General features: G+C 51.8%; 1 protein-coding gene across 1 annotated transcript in view; it reads right to left on the bottom strand.

The window, feature by feature from the left end:
* The window catches only part of PLXDC1 (plexin domain containing 1), a 40,655-nt gene that overhangs the window by 13,649 nt on the left and 4,368 nt on the right, over window positions 1-22,638 (bottom strand). The window contains exons 6-7 of the mRNA XM_064367455.1: window positions 6,109-6,204; window positions 2,013-2,094 (exon numbers count right to left, since the gene is read on the bottom strand). Of these exons, the coding sequence (XP_064223525.1) occupies window positions 2,013-2,094; window positions 6,109-6,204 (178 nt within the window). The remainder of the gene's footprint in view (window positions 1-2,012; window positions 2,095-6,108; window positions 6,205-22,638) is intronic.

Below are 22,638 nucleotides of genomic sequence, written 5' to 3'. Positions count from 1 at the left end.
TCCAGAACATTTGTGAACTTGATGAAATCTGCATTTTACAAGCCCTCCAGGTATAAGGAGAGCCTCACAGTCTGCAGACTACTCTGCAAAGCTTTGCTCCAGGAAGAACCAACCTGGGGTCTATCCTAGATATTCTTTCTGAGGCTCTGAGTCTCACATGAAGGATGCTGAATGCTTTGTAAAAATGCTTCTTGATAGACCGGGTACGGTGGCTCACACCTGTAATCCCAGCATTTTGGAAGGCTGAGGAGGGCAGATCCCTTGAACCCAGGAGTTCAAGACCAGCTTGGCTAACAAAGTGAGACCCCATCTCTACAAAATATTAGAAAAATGGCCAGGTGTGGTGGTGTGTGCCTGTGGTCCCAACTACATGGAAAACTGAGGCAGGAGGATTGCTTGAGCCAGGAGGATGAGACCGCAGTGAACTGTGATTGCACCCCGGCATGGATGATAGAGCAAGACCCTGTCTTTAAAAAAAAATGTTGTTTGAGGAGTTTAAATAACTGTGTTCGTTCCCACATCTTCCTGAATCACATGACACTAGCCCATTTTACAGGGTAAACAAACTGAGGCCCCAAGAGAGTGAATAAAAGCACAGCTGGTGGGAAGAACACTTGGGAGGCCTGATGGGCACACACCCCATCCCCTCCGGGCCCAGAGCCATGTCCTGTGTGCTAGGCAGGCTGCTATAAAGGCAAGAACTTCCACACTTGCAGCAGGATATTGAAAAGAAGCAAAGGAATCCTGGAATTACTGTTACCCTTAGACTCCAGAGTGGGCCATGGTCGGGGGGCAAAGGAAATCACTGGGGCCAGGGGCAGTGGCTCACGCCTGTAATCCCAGCACTTTGGGAGGCTAAGGCAGGTAGATCACCTGAGGTCAAGAGTTTGAGACCAGCCTGGCCAGCATGATGAAACCCTGTCTCTACTAGAAAAATACACAAAATTAGCAGAGTGTGGTAGTGTACACCTGTAATCCCAGCTACACAGGAGGCTGAGGCAGGAGAATTGCTTGAACCCAGGAGATGAAGGTTGCAGTGAGCTGAGATTGCACCATTGCACTCCAGCCTGGGCAACAAAAGCAAAATTCTGTCTCAAAAAAAAGAAAAATTAAAAAAAAAACACCAAGCCCTGGAAAGGAGCATTGGAAAGGAGCGGCACGACAGCTGCACAGGAACTCAGAGACTATAATTTAGCAGTTTTCAAGATTGCCTTAAAGGCTCTTGGAGTTCATAGGGCTTCCCACTCTCATGAGAACTCTAGTCCCCAAGGAAATCTTTTTCTTCCCCCTCCTCCCGTCATTTATTTATCTTGGACAGGGAACAGAGCTTGAATTCTGAGTCTAATCTGTAAGGAAATGATTTCAGAACAAGGAGTGGAAGAAGAGATGGATTTAAGAACTTTATCACTGAAACTGAATCTCACCCAGAACTTTCTGGGCTTCTAAAACCAAGCAAACACAGCTTTTTAGCTCCCTCAAACTTTCCATGGATGCCTGCAGTCTACACCCCTGGTCTTCAGAAAACCCTGTTACAGCCCAAGAAAGATCTTGAGGTGGTGTTTTGGGGTCATGGGTCTTTGGATCAGATCTTGTCTCTGAACTGGCAGTTCTCACACTTCTTTGCAGATGAGGCATGATGTTAAAATGCAGCTTCCTGGGTTCTCTCCCAGAGATCCTGATACAGAGTGGCTGGGATGGGTCCCAGGAATCTGCGTGTTTAACCGGAGCCCGAGGTCTGATGCCCATAGCTGTGGATCACTCTCTAAAAAGCCCTGTTCGAGGATGAACCCTCCCCTCCTGGGTGTGAGGAGGGAGGCTGAGCAGCTGGAATCCCTAAATAGTCTCCGGAAGTCCCCAGGCTATGTTCTTGTCCTAAGAATCAGAGTGGCACTGGCCAGAGGTACTCTCATGTTGGCAGACAGTGGGCAGTGGGGCTGGGAGTGGGGCTGTGCCACCCTCTCCCTCCTCCACAGTCAGCTGGCGGGAGTCAGCGGGTAACCCTGGGCGCAAACCTCTGGAGGACATGGCACCAACTGCAGTTGAAGGTCAGGTCCGAGGACATGCAGGCATCACAGCTCCGATGCTGCAGGCAGGCTGCAAGAGAGAAGGCAGCGGCCGCTCAGCACCGAGCCTCTCCACGGGCTCCAAAGGGTGCAACTCTGAATTCCCGGTATTTACAGAACTGTGGAGCCCCTGACGTAGAGGGGAACTTTGAGGTCATTAATGCCACCTCCCTTGGTCCAGTCCAGCCCCAATTCCTGACTTTTTTTTTTTTTAAGGGATGAGGTCTTGCTGTGTTATCCAGGCTGGCGTTCAGTGACCTGATCATGGCTCACTACAGCCTCGAACTTCTGGGCTCAAGTGATCCTCCCGCCTCAGCCTCCTGAGTAGGTGGGACTACTGGCACGAGCTCACCTGCCCTCCCTCTCTCCCTCCCTCCCTTCCTTTCTTCCTTCTTCTGTCCCTCCCTCCCTCACTTCCTTACTCCCTAGCTTCCTTCCTTCTCACCAGAAGGTCAGACCCTAAACTGGGTGCTGGGGATTCACAGTGAGACCTAGTCCCTGCCTTCTTAGGGCGTAGACTCATATGGGGAGATGGACACTAAACAGAATTAGAACTGTCATGAGGTCTGTGAAGGTAAATGACAAGGTACTGTGCGTGCGTACAAAGGAATCTCACCTCGTTGGAAACATTATACCTCCAGGTGTGTATCCCACAGTCACAGGGTTGAAAGGGACTTTTTAAAGGTCAGAGGATACAAAGTAGCAGGTATGTAGGATGAACAAGGCTAGAACAAGGTGTAACATGAGGACTGTAGGTAATAAAATTGTACTGTATGTGGAGTTGATGCTAAATGAGTAGATTTTAGCTGCTCTTGCCACAAGAACAAAAAATCTAGGTAGCTGTGAGATGATGGCTATGTTCATTGCTTCATCATGGGAACCTTCTCACTGTCTACATGCATCCCATAACATCCTGTATACCTGAAACACCTATGATAAAATAAGTTATTGTTTTAAAAGATGCTCTGGTTGCCCCCTACAAGTGCTTGTTGGGGGCACTCACTGCCCCCTCCTGACATTCGGTCCTCGGGGAGAGAACAGCTCCCCTGAGGCAGAAGAAGTCAAGGCAGAAAGGTCCCACGTGCAGAGTCGGGAGGGGAGCGGCCCGGAGGTGGTCCCAGCAGCAGCCGGAACCACTACCAGGCTTCCCAGAGTGAAGGGGCTAGAATTAGCAGGAATGAGGAGGGAGCGATGGCTGGGGCCCAGAGAGCTGAGAGATTAGTGGCAGCAGGTTGCTGGAGGATGCATGGACTCTTCTGGCACAGGCGAAGCAGAGAGCAGCAGGGCAGGGGGCGCGGGAGGCCTGGGGGCTGGATTTAAGAGCTGTTCACTTTCAATCCAGTGCTACTCACTTAAATGAACCAGAGGACCTCTAAGTGGCAAGTAGTTGTCACAAAGCCCATGCATTTTATTGCAAAGAGAGACAGGCACTCACCCAGCACAACTGTGTGCCGAATGGCTTATCTTATAAGCAGCAGAACAGAGCACCTTGATAGCCCCAAGAAGTGGCAACTAACGACGAAGATGACCGTTTGACCAACATCGCCTGCACTTCTTGTGTGAGTTCTCATGTGATCCATTAACTCAGGAGCCAACATGCATCACATGGAGCCCCCACAAGATGGCAGCCGGGAACCACCCTTGGTGAGTGGGAGAGGCTATGTGGGCACAATGTGGCCACCTTCAGTCACTCTGAGAGGGACTGGCAGTGGGTGGCACTATGTCCTTTTGTCTATCATGGCGTTGAAGGCCCTGGGAGAGTGGATGGAAAGAGCCACAGGCAGGAAAGCAGCAGGGGCTGCCCTGTGCAGGGGAGCATGAGTGCTCTGGCTGTTTTATCCCCTGTATATCCAGGGGCTGCCCTGTGCAGGAGCATGAGCGCTCTCTGGCTGTCTTATCCCCTGTATCTCCAGGGGGTCTGGAACAGTGCCTGGCACATGGTATGTTGAATCAATATATAAGTGCTCTTGTTATCCCCATTTTATGGAGGAGGGAATTGAGGCTTGGAGAGAGTCATGGAGCTGAAAGTGCGTGGTCTGGGTTTGAACCAAGGTCTGTCTGAGCACAGAGACCAAGCTGTTAGCCTGGAGGTCTCACTGTGGGTTTCCCCAGCCCCAGCTCCCACTCCCACCCCAGTCCTCCTTTTCATGGGTCTCTCCTAGAAGAAGGACCAGGAGGGACCAGCCACAGAGTACGATGGCTTGGAGATAAGCCACTCACCCCTCCGAAGTAACTTGGACAAGTCCTTCCCACACCCAAATGGTAAGGGAGAAGCCAGGGGATGCAGAGCTTTCTCTCTATCCGGCCTCCCAGGTACTCAAATCACAGCCTTGAGAGCACTACCCCTCCTTCGCCAGGTGCATCCAGGTGGGAGCCCTGCCCCTGCCTCTCCCAGTGACTTTGGAGGCCCCTTAAAAGCCTCCAGCTAAACTGGCCACAGAGAAACTTCTGGGATCCTCCTGGGGTATTCATAACACCTACCGACCTTTATTTCTCATCCACATTTCAGATGGCCCGAATGCTATGAAATGCGCACAAAATTCACTGGAGGGGTGGGAAGTGCCTTAAATGTACTGTGTCCCAGAAACGCATTCCCAGAACATTTCACTGCTTCCGCCCAGGCAGCCAGCCCTGCCCTTGGATGCCCTTGCTCCGAAATGCAATTTTGTCCACATCACAGAGCCTGAGGTTTGCTCTCACCAGTCCTCGAGGAAGCTCCAGTTCTCAGGCCCTGGGCCTTCTGCCCCCATGGAGGGTGACAGGGTTGGGGTATGGCTGTGACCTCTAAAGTGTCCCAGCCCTGTGACCCCCTGGTGTCTGGGTCCTTCCTGTTCTCCAAGGGAAGACACCTGCTGAGCCCTGTCTGAGATGTGGCCTAGTATTCAAGAAGATCCTCACTCTTTCTCTTCCTCTTGTTTCTCCACCTCCTGCTCTCAGAACCTCCAAGGAAGAGGAAGCAGGGATAGAGAGAGGCAAGAAATGCCATGGGAGGCCAGGCGCAGTGGCTCACGCCTATAACCTCAGCACTGGGCGCGGTGGCTCATGCCTGTAATCCCAGCACTTTGGGAGGCTGAAGCAGATGGATCACTTGAGGCCAGGAGTTCAAGACCAGCCTCGCCAATGTAGTGAAACCCCATCTCTACTAAAAATACAAAAATTACCCAGGTGAGGTGGCACACGCCTGTAATCCCAGCTACCTGGAAGGCTGAGGCAGGAGAATTGCTCGAACCTAGGAAGTGGAGGTTGTGGTGAGCCAAGATCGCACCATTGCACTCCAGCCTGGGCAACAAAGTGAGACTCCGTCTCAAAAAAAAAAAAAAAAGAAAAAGAAATGCCACCGAGGCAGGGAGAAGGCCAGGAGTTCAGCAGGAAGCTGGGGGCACCACAAGATGGGAGAGGAAATGAAAACCTTCATGAAACAAGAAGGAAGGGGCTCTCCTCCTTCCCGCATTCTCAGCCGTCCCAGCCCATCCCAAGGAGCTTCCGCTGCAGATCCTGTGGGCTCCACGCAGCAGGTGGGGCCTCGGCCATGGCTGCCCTCAGGGTGGGTGAGTGGGGTGCAGAGGGCCAGGGCCCCGTGCTTGATGGAAGCTGCCTGCTAAATCCCTCCCTTGCCTCCTGCCCGTGGAGCCTGGCATCACCTCCTCTAAGGAAAATACAATGACAAACTGGGGCCCATCCAGTTCCTGGATCACCTTTTCTGGGAGCTCAGTCTAAGCGTTCTCAGAGGTACAGTTTTCCCGGGTTTCAATTATGTGAGAATAACATAGCTGTTGTAATCAAGCCCTAAGCACACCCCAAGCCCGGGATGGACCCGTCAAGTGTCAGAGCTGCCGCTGATGTGCTCAGCTCCACCTAGGTGGTTCTCACCCTTACCCTATATCTGGGAGGAAGGCGGCATCAGGCCTGAGTTACGAGAGAGAGAGGGAGGCCCAGAAAAGTTAGGTGGCCACACAAAACAGGAGTCATTCATGGGCCTGGGACCTGAAGCCAGTGTGCTTGACTCCAGAGCTCTTTCTGGGATGGTGGGATGACCCCTACTCACTTGGCAATGGGGTGAACTCCACGGCCGACATGCTGGTGACCTTGCTGGGGTCAAGCTCGATGCGGTGGTATTCAAAGATGCTCCTTCGCCGAGATTCTGAAACAGAGGCAGAGCCTGTCGTCAGGAGCATGTCACAGGCAGAGGGCTTCGAGGCCTCTTCCCAGAGCCTGACAGGTTAGCGTGCTGCCACTGAAGGCAGGAAGTACACCCATGAGCCTGGGACGATGATGTCGAAGCTGCTGGAGACAGAAAGAGGTGCGGACCTGGGGAGGAGAGTGTCGTGGTGTGAGGCTAAGTGACTCAGTGCAGAGGCCTGGCTGCTCTTGGGGGCAGGACACAGGGGATCCCATGCTTGCTTCCCTCGCCTCTGCGCCTTCACAGCTGCTGTTTTCTCGACCCAGGATGTTCTTCCACCCCTTCTTCCTGTCTAGCTCATCCTTGCAGATGCAGCTCAAGGGCCACTTCCCCTGAGCAGCCCTCCTTGGCCAGCTCCCTCCTCTCCCCGGCTCAGGCCAGGTGCCCTCCTCCCACTGCACTCACCACACTGTGTGGACACGAGCGTCTGTTTGGAGGCTGGGGGTGCGTTAGACCATGATCATCTGGTCCCGAACCTCGCTGAGTACTCTGTGAACGTCTGCAGCTGGACAGGATTACTGTTGCATGTTGCTGTCCACAATTGACCTCACCCTTCCTGGACAAAGGCCCCGGCAAGGCCCTGCCGAGACTTCTCTTTGCACCCCATGCACCCCATGCACCCCTTCTCTGTTTATGCGAGTTTGAATTGGGTCTTCGTCACTAGAAGTAGGTGGGGACATATGTTTCTCGCTCAGCTGAAGGTGCTTTGGAGGAAAATTTCCCAAGGTGGCAGCAGAGCTGAGCAGGGTCCTCCACAAAGGGGTGGGTGTCCTATGCTGCTGCTGGGTGCCCCGCCCCCACATCCTCTCCCGTATAAAGAATCTAGAGGAGCTTCGTCCATGTTTCACATAATATCTCATCATTTATTTTATTTATTTATTATTTTTGAGACTGAGTCTGACTCTGTCACCCAGGCTGGAGTGCAATGGGACAATCACAGCTCACTGCAACCTCTGCCTCCTGGGTTCAAGCAATTCTCCTGCCTCAGCCTCCCGAGTAGCTGGGGTTACAGGTGCCTGCCATCACACCTGGCTAATATTTTATATTTTTAATAGAGACGGGCATTTCACTATGTTGGCCAAGCTGGTCTCCAACTCCTGACCTCAGGTGATCCACCCACCTCAGCCTCCCAAAGTGCTGGGATTACAGGCGTGAGCCACCATGCCCGGCCTGTATCTCATTATTTATTTATCCTTAGTCTTGGAATTAGCCCTTCCTGCTTAACCCAGGACTGCAACCCTGTGGGTCTGGCACCAAAGCGTGCTCTCTTCCACCACACCACACCACCCTGCCCTGCTGCAGGACAACTCAGCAGCCCCTGGAATACTCAAGACCTTGGAATGTCATTCCATGCAATGAAAACTGCCCTGGCACTGGTGTCAGCAAAGTTCCCTTAAAGCTGAACAGGAATCTGCAGCCCTGAGGCCTCTGCCTGAAATGCTAGCGCTCCCCACTCCCATGCCGCCAGGAGGGTGCACCTGCCCCCTGCCAGGTCAGATGCTGCTCCAGGCCCAGTGGAAAGGGGAAAGCAGATGGAGAACTGACGAGAGCGTGGAAGAACATTAGCTCTGCCCCCGGAGGGTGACCACACAGAGGGAGGAGGCTTAGGGTTGCCGTGGCCGGGCAGACGGCTCTGCCCTTATGACCTGTGTGACCTTGGATGAGGGCCTCAGCGAGCCGAATCCACACATGGGGCTGGTGATGCCATGCGAATGGGATGGTCCTAAGAATTAAGGAGACGCTATGTGCATAACGCACCAGGACCCCGGGAGCCCTCAAAGCATGTGAGCCCCTTTTCTCCCCGCCCCGACTGCTTTTGTGTTGTTCTTCTCACGGCTGAGACTCTAGGGCATTTCCAGCCTCTTCTAAGCCCTCAAACTCCACTCCACCCTAAGCAATGTTTATAAACTGGAACATGAGGAGGAAGGATGCGGAGGCCGGGTAATTATTTTTTATGCTTTTGTAGAGACAGGGTCTCCCTATGTTGCCCAGGCTGGTCCCAAAGCTTTCCCCTTGCTCTCTCCCTCTCTCTCTCTCTCTCAGATGGCATATTTCTTGTTAGCAAGTCTCTGGTGGGTCCCCAAGTTCCCCGCTGCTGTGGAGAGAGAGCAGGCCCACAGAGGCAGCCTGACCGCGGTGCTGTGCTGGCAATCCAGACCCCCGGTCCCACCCATCACCCTGCGGGACTCCTCTCCTCTGCTGCCCCACAGTCCGGGCCGCCTGCTTCTCCCACTGTGGACGCCATCACCCCCACCCTGGCTTCCCCTTGTTTCTTCCTGGTCACTGTGTCTTGCTTTTGCCCCACTGGAGAAGGAGGTCAATGGCGCAGTGGGGCGCGGCAGTGCTCAGGTGGCGAATGGGTCTGGGGACCCTGGGGGTTGGGATGAATTTCCCACGCCTGCTCCCAGGGCTGCTCAGAGAGTACTTACCTTGGAATCCATCTCCCTGAAACACACCCACTGACTCCCAGGGGGAGAGAAGGTGGAGGGGCCTTTAGCCGTGGTCTTCCTCTCCTGCCAGGAGAAGACAGCTCCGGCCCTGCAGCCCCTTCCTTCCCCCGACTCCTGCACTGCAGCTGGATGGTTTGGAATGAGATCCAGGCCTCCTCCCACGTTTCCCTCCCTTCCTTCCATCCCAGGCAATCAGGGAACTTGCTGCTTCTCAGGAAAGCAGCTGGACAGAGTGGGTGGGAAGAGGAGTCCAGGTGGTCCCCCCAGGCAAGCACTGCGCAGGTGTGGGCTTTACGAGTGAGGAGATGGGCTACAGCTGCAGCGACTCAGACATGTCAGGTTGAGAGAGCAAGGGAGTTAAGAAGTCAAGTTGGCTGGGCACGGTGGCTCACACCTGAAATCCCAGCACTTTGGGAGGCCGAGGAGGGTGGAGCACCTGAGGTCAAGAGTTCGAGACCAGTGTGGCCAACACGGTGAGACCCCCCCATCTCTACTAAAAATTTAAAAAATTATCCGGGCGTGGTGGTGGGCGCCTGTAATCCCAGCTATTTGGGAGGCTGATGAGAGAAAATTGTTTGAACCCAGGAGGTGGAGGTTGCAGTGACCTGAGATTATACCACTGCACTCCAGCCTGGGTGACAGAGCGAGACTGTCCCCCAAAAAAGAAGTCACATTGTCCTACCATTCATTCACAAGTGGAGAAACTGAGGTTCAGACAGATTAACCCATAGATGGATACAACTTTGTATAACATTTTTTTTTTTGAGACAGGGTCTTGCTCTGTCACCCAGGCTGCAGAGTAGTGGCACAATCACAGCTCATTGCAGCCTTGACCTCCCAGGCTCGGTGATCTTCCTGCCTCAGCCTCCCAAGCAGCTGATATTACAGGCACACCCCAGCATGCCTGGCTAATTTTTGTATTTTTAGTATAGATGGGGTCTCCTTCTATTACCCAGGCTGATCTCCAACCCCCGGACTCAAGCAATCTGCCTGCCTCAGCCTCCCAAAGTGCTGAGATTCTAGGCGTGAGCCACCACACCGGCCACATCTCTTTACAATTTACCAAGCCTAGCCACAGTCTTAAATGGAAAACATCTACTAAAATGAGAAAACCCCCGCAAGACCACAGTGCCCCCATGCACCATATTCGTTGCCGCCTTCGGCACACAGGTGCGGATGCCTTGCTCTGTGCAGGGGCTGTGTGAGTGCAGAGCGTCCCGTGAGTGCACAGCCTTGCAGGCTCCCTGGAGCTGCGCCATCTCTTTTTCCCTTATAACTCTCTGAGATGCACAGACAGACGTCGCTGCTCTCCCCACTTTACAAAGGAGAAAAGTGAGATCAGAGAGGGGATGTTTATTTGCCCAAAGCCACATGGTCCTTGTTTTAAATTCAGAGCCTAGATTTTTAAAACCCTCAGTTCTCAAAGCCATTGTGGCTCTAGAATGTCACCAAAGTTGTGAGTGCAGATAAATATTTAACAACTGCCTGGGGGATGGGTGCAGGTTGGGGCAGAGGGGCCCTGCCTTGCAATCGTTGCCAATTTTTATGGTGTAAATACTCCCACAGCGGCTGACTTCCAGCTACCCTTTCTTTTTTTTTTTTTTTCCAGTTTTTTTTTTTAAAGATGGGGTTTCACCATGATGGCCAGGCTGGTCTTGAACTCCTGACCTCAGGTGATCCACCCACCTCGGCCTCCCAAAGTGCTAGGATTATAGGCGAGAGCCACCGCGCCCAGCCCCAGCTACCCTTTCAAAAAAGTTACTGAATGTGGAGGTAGGAACAGATATGTTCAGTCGCCTCTCGTCCATCTGCATATACAATCTCCAGCACACCCAGGCTGAGAGCTTTCTGATTTGTATTTCTAAAGGAGTCAAAGGGAAACATTTACATTTCTTTTTTTTGAAACGGGGTCTCACTCTGTTGCCCAGGCTGGAGTGCAACGGCACAATCACAGCTCAACTTCCTGGGCTCAAGTGATTCTCCCACTTCAGTCCCTCCCCCAGCTCCTCCCCCTACCAAAGGCACATGGCAGGGTAATTATTTTTTATTCTTTTGCAGAGACAGGGTCTCCCTATGTTGCCCAGGCTGGTCCCAAACTCCTGGCCTCAAGCAATCCTTCTGTCTCCAACTCTCAAAAGTGCTGGGATTACAGGCGCCAGCCACCATGTCAGGGCACATCTCTTTACAATTTACCAAGCCTAATTATTTATTTAAAAATAAATAATTGGCTGGGCACAGTGGCTCACACCTGTAATCTCAGAACTTTGGGAGATTGGGGCGGGCAGATCACCTGAAGTCAGGAGTTCGAGACCAGCCTGGCCAACATGGTGAAACCTCATCTGTACTAAAAATACAAAAATTAGCCAGGTGTGGTGGTGGGCACCTGTAATCCCAGCTACCCAGGTAGCTGAGGCAGGAGAATCGCTTGAACCCGGGAGGTGGAGGCTGCAGTGAACCAAGATTGTGCCACTGCACTCCAGCCTGGGAGACAGAGCAAGATTCCATCTTTAAAAAAATAATTAATTAATTAAGTCAAAATTCAAAAGATAGAATGATCGTGTGTTTGTCTCCTAAAGAACCCTAAGTCTGAGAGAGGAGGCCGAGTGGCAAGCCTCATAAGTATCTGGCAGTAACTGCCAGGTGCCCACAGAGTCACTGTGGCTCTAAGAGGAGCTTTCCTCCATCAAAAGCTGAGGGGGTGAGGTCCACGGAGCCCTGTATCCGCATGGGCACACTCAAGTCTCCAAGACACACACACACCTGCACACGAGCACATACACATATGCACACACAAATGCGACCCTCTGACACAAGAAAGACCCTTTGCCAAGCACAAGTGGGTTGTGACAGAGATTGGAGTGAGGATGGGCACCTTTTTGTAATTCACATGCCCAGAGGCAGCACCAAGGCCCCCTGTGCTGTGGGTGCCCCTGAGTGACGCCAATGGCTGTGAGAAGGTGGCCTGGGCTCTGAGTGAGCCTGGGGGCCTAGGAACATCGGGATGAGGATGGAAAGTCTCAGGCAGCCTTTCCCATGCCATCCCCACTCACTACACCCGGGGGCCATCTCTCCTTCCCCTTCAGCACCAAAATGTAATGCGATAAAAAATAAACATGAGGCCAGGCTCAGTGGCTCAAGCCTGTAATCCCAGCACTTTGAGAGGCCAAGGTGGGTGGATCACAAGGTCAGGAGTTCGAGACTAGCCTGACCAACATGGTGAAACCCTGTCTCTACTAAAAATATGAAAATTTGCCAGGCGTGGTGGCACGCCCCTGTAATCCCAGCTACTCAGGAGGCTGAGGCAGGAGAATCACTTGAACCTTGGAGGCAGAGGTTGCAGTGAGCCAAGATCATGCCACTGCACTCCAGCCGGGAGAAAGAAGCTAGACTACATCTCAAAAAAATAAAAAACATGAAACTCCAGGTCTCCCATGTCCTGACTTTCAAGGTGCCTGAGGCCATGGGGTCTAGAATCCAATGTCAACCTTTCTTCCTTCAACTGCCTCATGCTTCAAGGCTCAGCTCAAATGGCGTCCCCTCCTTGAAGACTTCTCCACTCTCAGACAAAGTTACTGCCTGCCCACCCCTGCCGGCCCCGCTCTAAGCCTACAGCCCCTGAGCAATGTCCGGTGTCCCCCGTTACATTGCTCAGTCAATATCTGCTCTCCTGGCCACTCCCACAGCCAGATCACAAGCTCCGCTAAGACAGTCTGCATGGAATCTGTCTCTGTACCTCATCCCCTAGCACCAGGCCTTGCACTTAACAGGATCTTAAGAAATGACTGAGCGAAATGACTCAGGGAGCAGAGTAGTGGGGGAAACAGAAGTGAGAAGGGAAAGGAGAGAAGGACGGGCCCCCAAATTAAAAACTTCCAACGAAGGGCACTTTAAAGGATACTTCATCAGAAGAGGCGAGAAGGCACAGTCACCCGATCTGGTGACCACATCAGCTTCTTCCTGCCCCCACTTCCTCAGTGGGGAAGGAGGATGAGGCCGGGAGCTGCTGGCGGTGTCTAGGGGTGAGGTGCTGGCTTTCACCTGGCAGGTGGACCCAACACCTCAGCACACAGCCCCTAGAGCCCTTCTGCAGCCATCTCTGGAGCCCTTTGTAAGAAATTCCTCATTAACTGATTTCACTAATTTGGAATCCCTGTTGTTGAGAAATATTAAGTTTACCCTGTCCCTGTGGCTCCCTCATGGAGAAAACCTCTTAGCTTGTCTAAACAGTGGTGAGCAGGTAACAGTTGCCTACTTGGTATATTTTTGAATTATGGGAAACTACAGAACACCTGTTTGTTAATAATGGCCACCTGTTTGGAGAGAATAAATTCGTGGATCAGAATCTGCTTGGGGCCTTCAGCCTGGAATGCTGTCAGCCCCTGAGGCTCTCAGCTCAGAAGGCTGCTGGCCCCCCGGATAGACCCACTTTGCTGTTCTATCTCATTTCCTTCAGCGCCACCTGGGTGGGGATCTCCCGGCCAATCTGGTACCCAGTACCCTGTCAGTTTTGATGTTGGCAATGCTAAAGTTGCTTTTATACTGACCACAAAATAAAGAGTTTCTTAAGCAAATGAACGGAGGAAATAATACTGACTTCTGGCGGTTGGTCTGTCCAGCCACGTAGTAAATACACCGCCCTGTGTGTTTTGAGTGCCTCTCTAAACAGATGCTGCTAATTGCACATGATTTTTCTTTTCACCAAAGATGATTTGCAGACTCTGCTAAAAAGCCTGCGGAACAGTTTACATGAGGAAGTACTGGTAGGAAGAACGGTTGTGGTTTTCAGCCTGTCCTTCCCTCTCCTCCAGGAGTGAGGCTGTAAAGAATCCTCCCATCGCACCTCCTATCCCCTCGCCTAGCAGGGGTGGGGAGGAAAGTGTTCAGGCGGAGGGGAGGAGAGTTTCCTCCAGACAGTGTTCAGTGGCTGGGGATTCCTAAATAGTGAGGAATCAAACTCCCCTCCCCACATCGCCCCAGGCAGGGAGGAGTCAAAGCTGGGCACAAGGACGGTGACACCACCATTCTGCATGACCAGGTGGGCTTGGTCAATGGGATCATCCGTGGTGATCACACGGTCTGCAGACCAGATGGCTCTTCCTGAGCTTGCTTCCATGAAGCAATGGTCATTTGGGGTTTACTATTCCCAGCAGCTCAACCTAATCCAAACAAATTCCCTGCGTGCCGGGTTGCATATGGGACCCAAAGGCATCTGACCTCTTAGCCACATAAAAGCCCTTCCTCCCCAGAAGCAGAGGCTGTGGCCCGTTTTAGACCCCAGTGAGGGCCATGGGTCCTGCCCCAGAAAAATGCATGGGTGCGAACAGGTTCCGCTTGCATCTCAACACTCCACAGACAGGCCCTGCACAGTGGTGCACGCCAGTAATCCCAGCACGTCGGGAGGCCGAAGCAGGAGGATGGCCTGAGCCCAGGAATTCGAGACCACCCTGGGAAACATAGTGAGAGCTTGTCTTTACAAATATAAATAAATAAGCCAGGCATGGTGGCGCACACCTATAGTCCCAGCTACTCAGGAGGCTGAGGCAGGAGGATCTCTTGAACCCAGAAAGCTGAGGCTGCAGTGAGCTAAGATTGTGCCACTGCACTGCAGCCTGAGTGACAGAGCAAGACCCTGTCTATTAAAAAATAAAAATAAAAACCGAGGCCTGGTGTAGTAGCCTATGCCTGTAATCCCAGCACTTTGGGAGGCCAAGGCCGGCAGATCACCTGAGGTCAGGAGTTCAGGACTAGCTGACCAACATGGTGAAACCCCATCTCTACTAAAATATTCAAAAATTAGCCAGGCATGATGGCGGGCACCTGTAATCCAGCTGCTGAGGCAGGAGAATTGCTTGAACCCAGGAGGTGGAGGTTGCAGTAAGCCAAGATGGCACCATTGCACTCCAGCCTGGGTGACAAGAGTGAAATTCCACCTCAAAAAGTGAAAAATTCCCTGTACAATTTTAAGAGTTCCCAGACTTCCTGAATCTTATGCCTTATGGGATAAGCTAAAAACCTCTGACAAAAAGGGATGCAATTTCCAAAACAACTCCCAAACTCAAGTGATGTCAGGCCCCTGTTCCCACCTAGAGTCACAACAGAGCCGAGGGCAAGGTCTGTGCTGTGTCCATTCCCTCAGCAGTGCCCTGACCCCAGCACCTAGGTCCACTTTCTTGCAGTTATTCATTTTCTAAAAATTGTAGCGCCTACCCACTGGGCTCAGTGCTGGGGGCCACAGAGAGCCCCCAAGCAATTCACACCTGGTTGGGGAGGATGATATGTTAAAAGTATCAGCATTTGTCCTTGCTACCACTAGAAAGAAAAGAAGGGGGGGGGAAAGTCAGAGAAGTGCCGGGGTAAAGAAGAGGAAACCGTGAATTCCACTGCGTGGCGGAGTGGTTACTTGCACGGCATCTGAGCTGGGCCGCTGGATGGGGAGAATAGTGCCAAGCAGTAAAAAGGATTAGAGTGAGACGCATTTTATACAACGGGACTGTGTCATAGCATGTGGATGGCCCTTGGCATGTTCAGGGAACCCAGGGGACACAGAGCAGAGCTGCCCAGGCAGAGGGCGGTGAGTGGAGAGAGGGTTTGGAAATCAGCCTTCGTGGTTGACTGCGCCCAGCTGTGCCAGGCCTTGAATGCCACACTGAGGATTTGGGCCTGACCTGTGTGTGGGCAGCAAGGAGTCGGAGAATGATGTGATCAGATCTGACAGTGACAAGGAGGAACAGGGGACAAAGGGAAGGTGTTAGGGGGGATCCCATAAGCGCCAAGGCAGGAGCAAAAAGCCTCAGCCTATTTCCATATAAATAATGAAGAAGAAAGCAACTAGAAATATAACCGTAGTAGTTATTAGTTATTCATATGTGATCTTAGTTATTCATAGGTGATCCTAATTATTTTACTCATGCCTTTCAGGTCGGAAGTGTGAACCAGGGGTGACATTGTGAAATGAATGACGCTAAGGCAAGATGCTCTAAGCCCTCTGTCACGCCCGCATAAGGGCTGCTGGAGGATGCCGTGGCTGTGGGCAGCGCCAGCGCTGGGAAAGCGCCCGCTGTTTAGCCAGCTAGGGAAGGAGACGTCCAAAATGCCCGAGACGTCTCCTTCCTTAGGGGAGTCAGGAGAAAACTCCGCTCCCCCAAGCTCTTGTGGTAGGCCTGACGGCTGTCAGGGAGGCCCACAGACATCGGGGGTTTAACTGTCTCTATGTGATGCTGTGCTCCAGCGGTCATGTTCCATGTCCACTCTCATGTTCTGCTTCTGCACCTGGTTCCTTTTTTCTTAGAAAAGATAATCAGTAATAGTAATATAAATCTTAATGTTTTAGTTCTTTCTTGATAAGTATGGAAAAGGTGCTGATGCATTATGCTCCTTACCTCACTTCGGGTGCCAGAAATTCCTGAGCGCCTACTTGAATGACAGGTAATGTACTTGACCCTATCACTGCCACGCCCTATCCACCCTGCCCCCAGTCTCCGACATGCAAGACCACGCTCTATCTACCCTGCCCCTAGATTTGCAACTCAATAAAAGTGAAGCGTCCCAGCATTGGGGCCACTGCTGGTTTCCTCGATTTGGGTAGCAGTGGACCCCTGGGCCCAAACTCTCTTTTCTCTATCTCCGTGTCTTGTGTCTTTTATTTTTACAATTTCTCATTTCCACACCAGCCAGGAGGGGCTCACAGAACCCTGTAGGGCTGATCCTATAGGATGAAGGACGAGGGTGGGAGCTGCTGGCAGTGTCTGGGGGTCAGGTGCTGGCTTTCACCTGGCAGGTGGACCCAACACCTCAGCACACACCACCTGGAGTCAAACTCCCGCCACTTCCACCACCGAGATCTCGAGTTTCCTCCTGATCCCCCAGAGCAGGCATGGCCTCCCTGCTATTTCAGGTGGGCTGTGCGTCCCCGCCCCTCTTCACCAGGCATCTCCCCCATTGGCTCTAAAGGAGTCTCTCATTCCAGAATCACAGAGGAGCCTTGGAGGCAGATGCTACCAGGGATCTGACCCCCTCTAATTCACCCTCATTCCACAGCTTGATCAGGTACGCGTTTCCTGAGACTCCACCCCGCAGAAACACTGTGAGGGAGGTGCAGATGAAATAGACATATCCCTGCCCAAGAACAGTCCCAAGAAGCAGCCTGGGGAGTTTGCACACAGGGCCGTGGGTGTTTGGGGGAGCTGAGGAGGAAAAGATTCTCTGGGTGGAATGGGGGTGGGTCAGTCTAAAAAAGGCTCAGTGGTGGACTCTGAGATTTAAATGGAGAAGATCTGGGCTTGAATTCTTTCATAGCTGTGTGACCACGAATAAGTCACTCTACCTCTCTGAACATTTATGTCCTCATTTAGAAAGGGACAAATGCGCCGGGCGTGGTGGCTCACGCCTATAATCCCAGCATTTTGGGAGGCCGAGGCGGGTGGATCACGAGGTCAAGAGATCAAGACCATCCTGGTCAACAAGGTGAAACCCCGTCTCTACTAAAAAAATACAAAAATTAGCTGGGCGTGGTGGCGCATGGCTGTAATCCCAGCTACTTAGGAGGCTGAGGTGGGAGAATTGCCTGAACCCAGGAGGCGGAGGTTGCGGTGAGCCGAGATCGCGCCATTGCACTCCAGCCTGGGTAGCAAGAGGGAAACTCCGTCTCAAAAAAAAAAAAAAAAGAAAGGGACAAATGTAGGAACTCACAATGTTTAGGGGAAGATCCAAGACACTGTACAGCTCAGTGCCTGGGAGCGAGGATCATCATCAGTGCGGTAGGCAGACGCTGGCACGGCCCCAGCGTGTTAGAGCCTCTGCGGTGGCTGCCTGGTATCCGCAAACAGATGTGATCCAGCCCGAGTGTAGTTTGGACCTATGACTTGCTTCTAGCCAGCAGAATATAGCAAAAAAAGATAGGATGTTACTTCTCAAATTAGGCTACAAAAAGACCCTGTTTTGCATCTTCCTCGCCCTCTGCTGCTGTCTCGCTTGCCCGCTCTGATGGAAGCCAGCTGCTGCGTGGTGGGGAGGTTTACCAGGCAAGGAGCCAAGGGAGGCCTCCTTGAGGAACTGAATCCTGAATCCTGAATCCTGCCAAACCACATGAAAGCCCTGAAACAGGTCCCAACCCTCCCCACCTGCCACCCCATCATGGGGGTAACTGTGTCCCTGGCTAACACTTTTTTTTTAAATTGAGATAGAGTTTCACTGTTTCACCCAGGCTGGAGTGCAGTGGTGCAATCTCGGCTCACTGCAACCTACGCTCCTTGGGTTGAAGCAATTCTCCTGCCTCAGCCTCCCGAGTAGCTGGGATTATAGGCCCACCACCACACCCAGCCAATTTTTGTATTTTTAGTAAAGATGGGGTTTCACCATGTTGGCCAGACTGGTCTTGAATCCTGACCTCAGGAGATCCACCTGCCTTGGCCTCCCAAAGTACTAAGATTATGCATGAGCCACCACACCCGGCCTCTGGCTAACACTTCAATCGCAGCCTGTGAAAGATCTTGGACCAGAGGTCCCGGCTAAATGGTGCTTTGCTTTCTGATCCACAAAAACTCTGAGATACTACGTTATAGTTTTAAAGCCACTAAATTCTGGAGCAATTTGTTACACAGCTGTAGCTAACTAATGCAACCAGGTGATACCAAGATGATTTAACAGCTGGCTCAACACAGGCGTTAACCGACCAGTCAGAGCAGCTGTGGAGCAGGTGCTGGAGCCCACGCTGTGCCACTTGATAGAGGACTGGGAGCTCAGGGGGCTAAGGGGAGGGCAGGAGGGGTTGTGGAAGGTACGAGGCAGCTCAAATCAGCACATTTGCCAACAAGCATGCAAGTATTTAAGTATTTTGACAACTGATACAACATAGTGGAGTGCACTAGCTGACTATCAGCCCCAGATCTAGTATCTAGGGTTAGAATTGGACCTCAAAGGATAAGGTGATATCCACAGGGCCTCTGGCACAGAGCAAGGGAAGCCACACATTGGAGCTGAAGGAAGAGTATTCTGCTGTTGCCTCTTGTGTGCAATTTCAAACACTGCTTCACACACATACAGCAAAGACAGGAAAACAGTTCTACCGGCTAAAAAACGGTTCCTTGTGTAGCAGCAACATAACAAAGGCCCTAAAATATAAGAAACACACAGAAGAGTTCAAGGCCATGTTTGAGAACAGGAAGGAGGGAGGGACATTCACAGGTATCGAGTAGGTGCCTGCTGTCTGACGGGCACCGTGCCTGGCTTTCTATCTGAGTCTAGGCCACTGGGGCACAAGGGCCTCATGAGGAGCCACTTGGTATGGGTGGCAATGAGTCACAGCATCTAGGATGGTTTTGTGGAGGAGAGGAGGCAGAGGACACTGGCACTAAAAAGGGAGAAGGAGGCCAGGTGCAGCGGCTCACACCTGTAATCCCAGCACTTTGGGAGGCCGAGGTGGGCGGATCACCGGAGGTCAGGAGTTCGGGACCAGCCTTGCTAACATGGGAAACCCTGTTTCTACTAAAAAAAAAAAAAAAAAAAAATTAGCCGGGTGTGGTGGTGGGCACCTGTAATCCCAGCTACTCAGGAGGCTGAGGCATAAGAATTGCTTGAACCTGGGAGGTGGAGGTTGCAGTGAGCCAAGATCATGCCATTGCAGCTTGGGCAACAAGAGTGAAATTCCATCTCAAAAAAAAAAGAAGGAGAAGGGAAAGGAGGGGGAGGTGCAGGCCTCCACACTTCTGGAGTAGGCTAGGCCTGGGGTACAGCCACCAGCCAGCTGGCCCATGGATCAAGGCTATAACCCACCCAAATGCTTACCAGGGAGGAGAGATTCCTTATTTGCAGCTTAGCAGTGGGTGCTTTGCCCCCAAGCCCACCAGAGCCATTTGCTCCCAGAACCATCAGCTGGGACCACCCTAGTTATGCCAAGAGCTGAATTAGTTCCAAATAGAAGCAGCAAAACTTGACCACAAAACCCCTTTCTAGAAGCATATGCAAATCAGATGCCCCTCCACACCAACGTCCAGCCCTCTGCCACCTCCCTCGAAATCATGCAGTGTTGTATGGGAAGCATGTCCAGCCGCTGGCCCTCCTGAGAGGTGATATGCTTAGGGGAGCCCGTCTACGCCTGCCTACCAGCTGGAAATGCTGGCAGCAGGCAGATATTGGGAAGAAGGGAGGAACAGAAAGGGAGGTTGCAGGAAGGTGGAGAGAAAAGGAGCTGGTGAATTTCTGAAGAGGGGAAACAACTCCTGGCCTGTTGGGAATTAAGCAGGCCCCATCACCAGCCCCTTGACCCTTGAGTGCTGCCCACCCCACCCGCGGATCTGGCCAGATGAAGGTGTGGACTAGGGTGAGTTGCTCGGTAGAGGGTAACCAGCCTTTCCTGGGCACTCCCACCGGCGGGCACTGTGCCCGGTGCTCTGTGCATGGATGTCTCAGCTAATCCGCACCACAGCCCTTGAGGGGGCTCAGGGTAACTCACTGGATGGTAACAGCCACAGCCCAGACCCTGCCTTGGGGCACACGGTGAGCGAAAGAGTAGGTGACAGGCATGCCCACCCATTAGGAGTGTAAAGGGCCAGAGTCTCCATGGAACCCACTTTGGCCACAGCTATCAAAATTACAAATGCCCCTGCCCTTTGACCCAATGATTGAACTACTGAGAATTTAACATAAGGAAATACTCACACGGGGGCATGACAGTACCTACCGTATTATCTGTCATAGCCCAAGACTGGGAACAACTGAAAAGTCTATCCCCAGGGGCAGGTTAAATGAAGGGACATCCATGGAATGGACTATCATGCAGCCATTAAAGAGAAGCATGTGGCAGCTTGCTGTGTGCTGAGACAGAACAGCGGCCAGGATGTACTTTGCTCAAGTGCAGAACCACAGACGTCGTATGCCCTCAAATACACGCGCGCACACATACACTCTTTCTCTCTCTCTTTCTCTCTTTCTACCTGAAGGCTTGCAGCTGTGGAGATAACCCAGAGCCCTGGTTTCCCCTCCCTTTGCCTCCAGGGAGGGGAACTGAGAGGCAGGGGTCAGGGGAAGGTGAAAAACCTCATCTCTGTACATTCTTTTGGGTCTTTTGCATTTTAGACCAGATAGATTTATTCATGAAAAAATATAATTTTTTAAAGGATTTTATTTTATTTTATTTTATTTTTAATAGAGGCAGGGTTTTACCAAGTTGGTCAGGCTGTTCTTGAACTCCTGACCTCAGGTGATCCACCCGCCTCAGCCTCCCAAAGTGCTAGGATTACAGGCGTGAGCCACCACGCCCGGCCGAAAAAATATAATTTTATAAATGAAGATAAAGAAATACATTAGTAAATAGGCTGGGCACAGTAACTCAGCCCAGTAATCCCAGCACATTGGGAGGCTTAGTGGGGAGGTTAGATTGAGCCCAGGATTTTGAGACCACCCCAGGCAACATAGTAAGACTCCATCCATCTCTATAAAAAGTTAAAAAATTAGCTGAGCATGGTGGCATGTGCCTGTGGCCCCAGCTACTTAGGACGCTGAGGTGGGAAGATGGCTTGAGCCCGAGTGTTTGAGGCTGCAATGAGCTACTATGATGGAGACACTGCACTCCAGCCTGCGACCTTGTCTCTAATAATAATAATAATAGAATAGTAATTCATAGCTGGGCGTGGTGGCCGACTCCTAAAATTTCAGTACTTTGGGAGGCCGAGGCAGGCGAATCACCTGAGGTCAGGAGTTTGAGACCAGCCTGGCTAACATGGTGAAAGCCTATCTCTACTAAAAATACAAAAATTAGCCAGGAGTGGTATCGCACACCCATAATCCCAGCTACTCAGCAGGCTGAGGCAGGAGAATCACTTGAACCCGGGAGGCAGAGGTTGCAGTGAGCCGAGATCGTGCCACTGCACTCCAGCCTAGGTGACAGAGTGAGATTCCATCTCAAAAGAAGAAAGAAAGAAAGAAAGAAAAGAATAGTTCTTCATGGAAATGGCAAACATCTCAAAGAGGGATGTGCAAACGAGTACAGGCGGGAAACTCCGTCACTGTAGCATGTGACTTTTTGTCCCTAGCCACAATCGCTGCATGAAAGTACTGTGGTGGCAGCATCTCACCTGTGACACCAGCACGAGGACACCGCTTGTTCCTGGTCCTGCACTGTTCGCTACAGAACCTGGTGTCTTGCTGGCTTATAAAATACTGAGTTAGAAAGGCTACCGTAGTAAGATATTCGTATTCAGATTCATAGACCTGATGTGCCAGACATTGGGCTCAACACTTTACATGCACTGTTGCCTGTGTGTTTACAGCAGCTGTAGGGGCAAAGCATCACTCTTATCCCTATTTTACAGATAAATAAATAAACCCAGAGAGGCTAAGTGACTCGCCAGAGGTCACAGGCTTGTGGAAAGTGTGGACTCCAGCTCAGGCTTTCAGCTCCGGAACTGAGCCCCTAACACTGCACTGATAACTTTGCATATAGAAAGTGCTGGGTGAAGCCTTTTAACTAAGCCCTGGTCTTTGCCTTCAGATTAAAAAAAAAAAAAAAAAAAAAAAAAAGTTAAAAGTCCCATTACCCGCTATCCCTCAAATTTCTGTTAAAGACAGAGGCTTGGCTAGGCATGGTGGCTCACGCCTGTAATCCCAGCAGTTTGGGAGGCCACAATGGGAGGATCGTGTGAGTTCAGGAGTTTGAGAAAAGCCTGGGAAACATAGCAAGACCCTGTCTCTACAAAAAATAAAAAATTAGCCAGGCGTGGTGGCATGTGCCTGTGGGCCTCCCAGCTACTTAGGAGGCTGAGGTGGGAGGATCACTTGAACCTGGGAAGTGGAGGCTGCAGTGAGCCAAAATTGCACTACTGCACTCATCCTGAATGCCAGAGCAAGACCTTGTCTCAAAAAAAAAAACAAAAACGCTGTGCTCAGATGCTGAATGCCTCGAAGGCGGATGCCATTTCTCTGCACTGTATCACAACTGCGCCTGGAACAT

The sequence above is a fragment of the Aotus nancymaae genome, unplaced genomic scaffold (genome assembly GCF_030222135.1).
Source record: "Aotus nancymaae isolate 86718 unplaced genomic scaffold, 86718_ANA_hifiasm-v0.15.2.pri h1tg000072l, whole genome shotgun sequence".
Lineage (NCBI taxonomy): Eukaryota > Metazoa > Chordata > Mammalia > Primates > Aotidae > Aotus > Aotus nancymaae.
The sequence above is the reverse complement of the archived record's forward strand: the minus strand, read 5'-3'. Positions and strand labels throughout refer to the sequence as shown.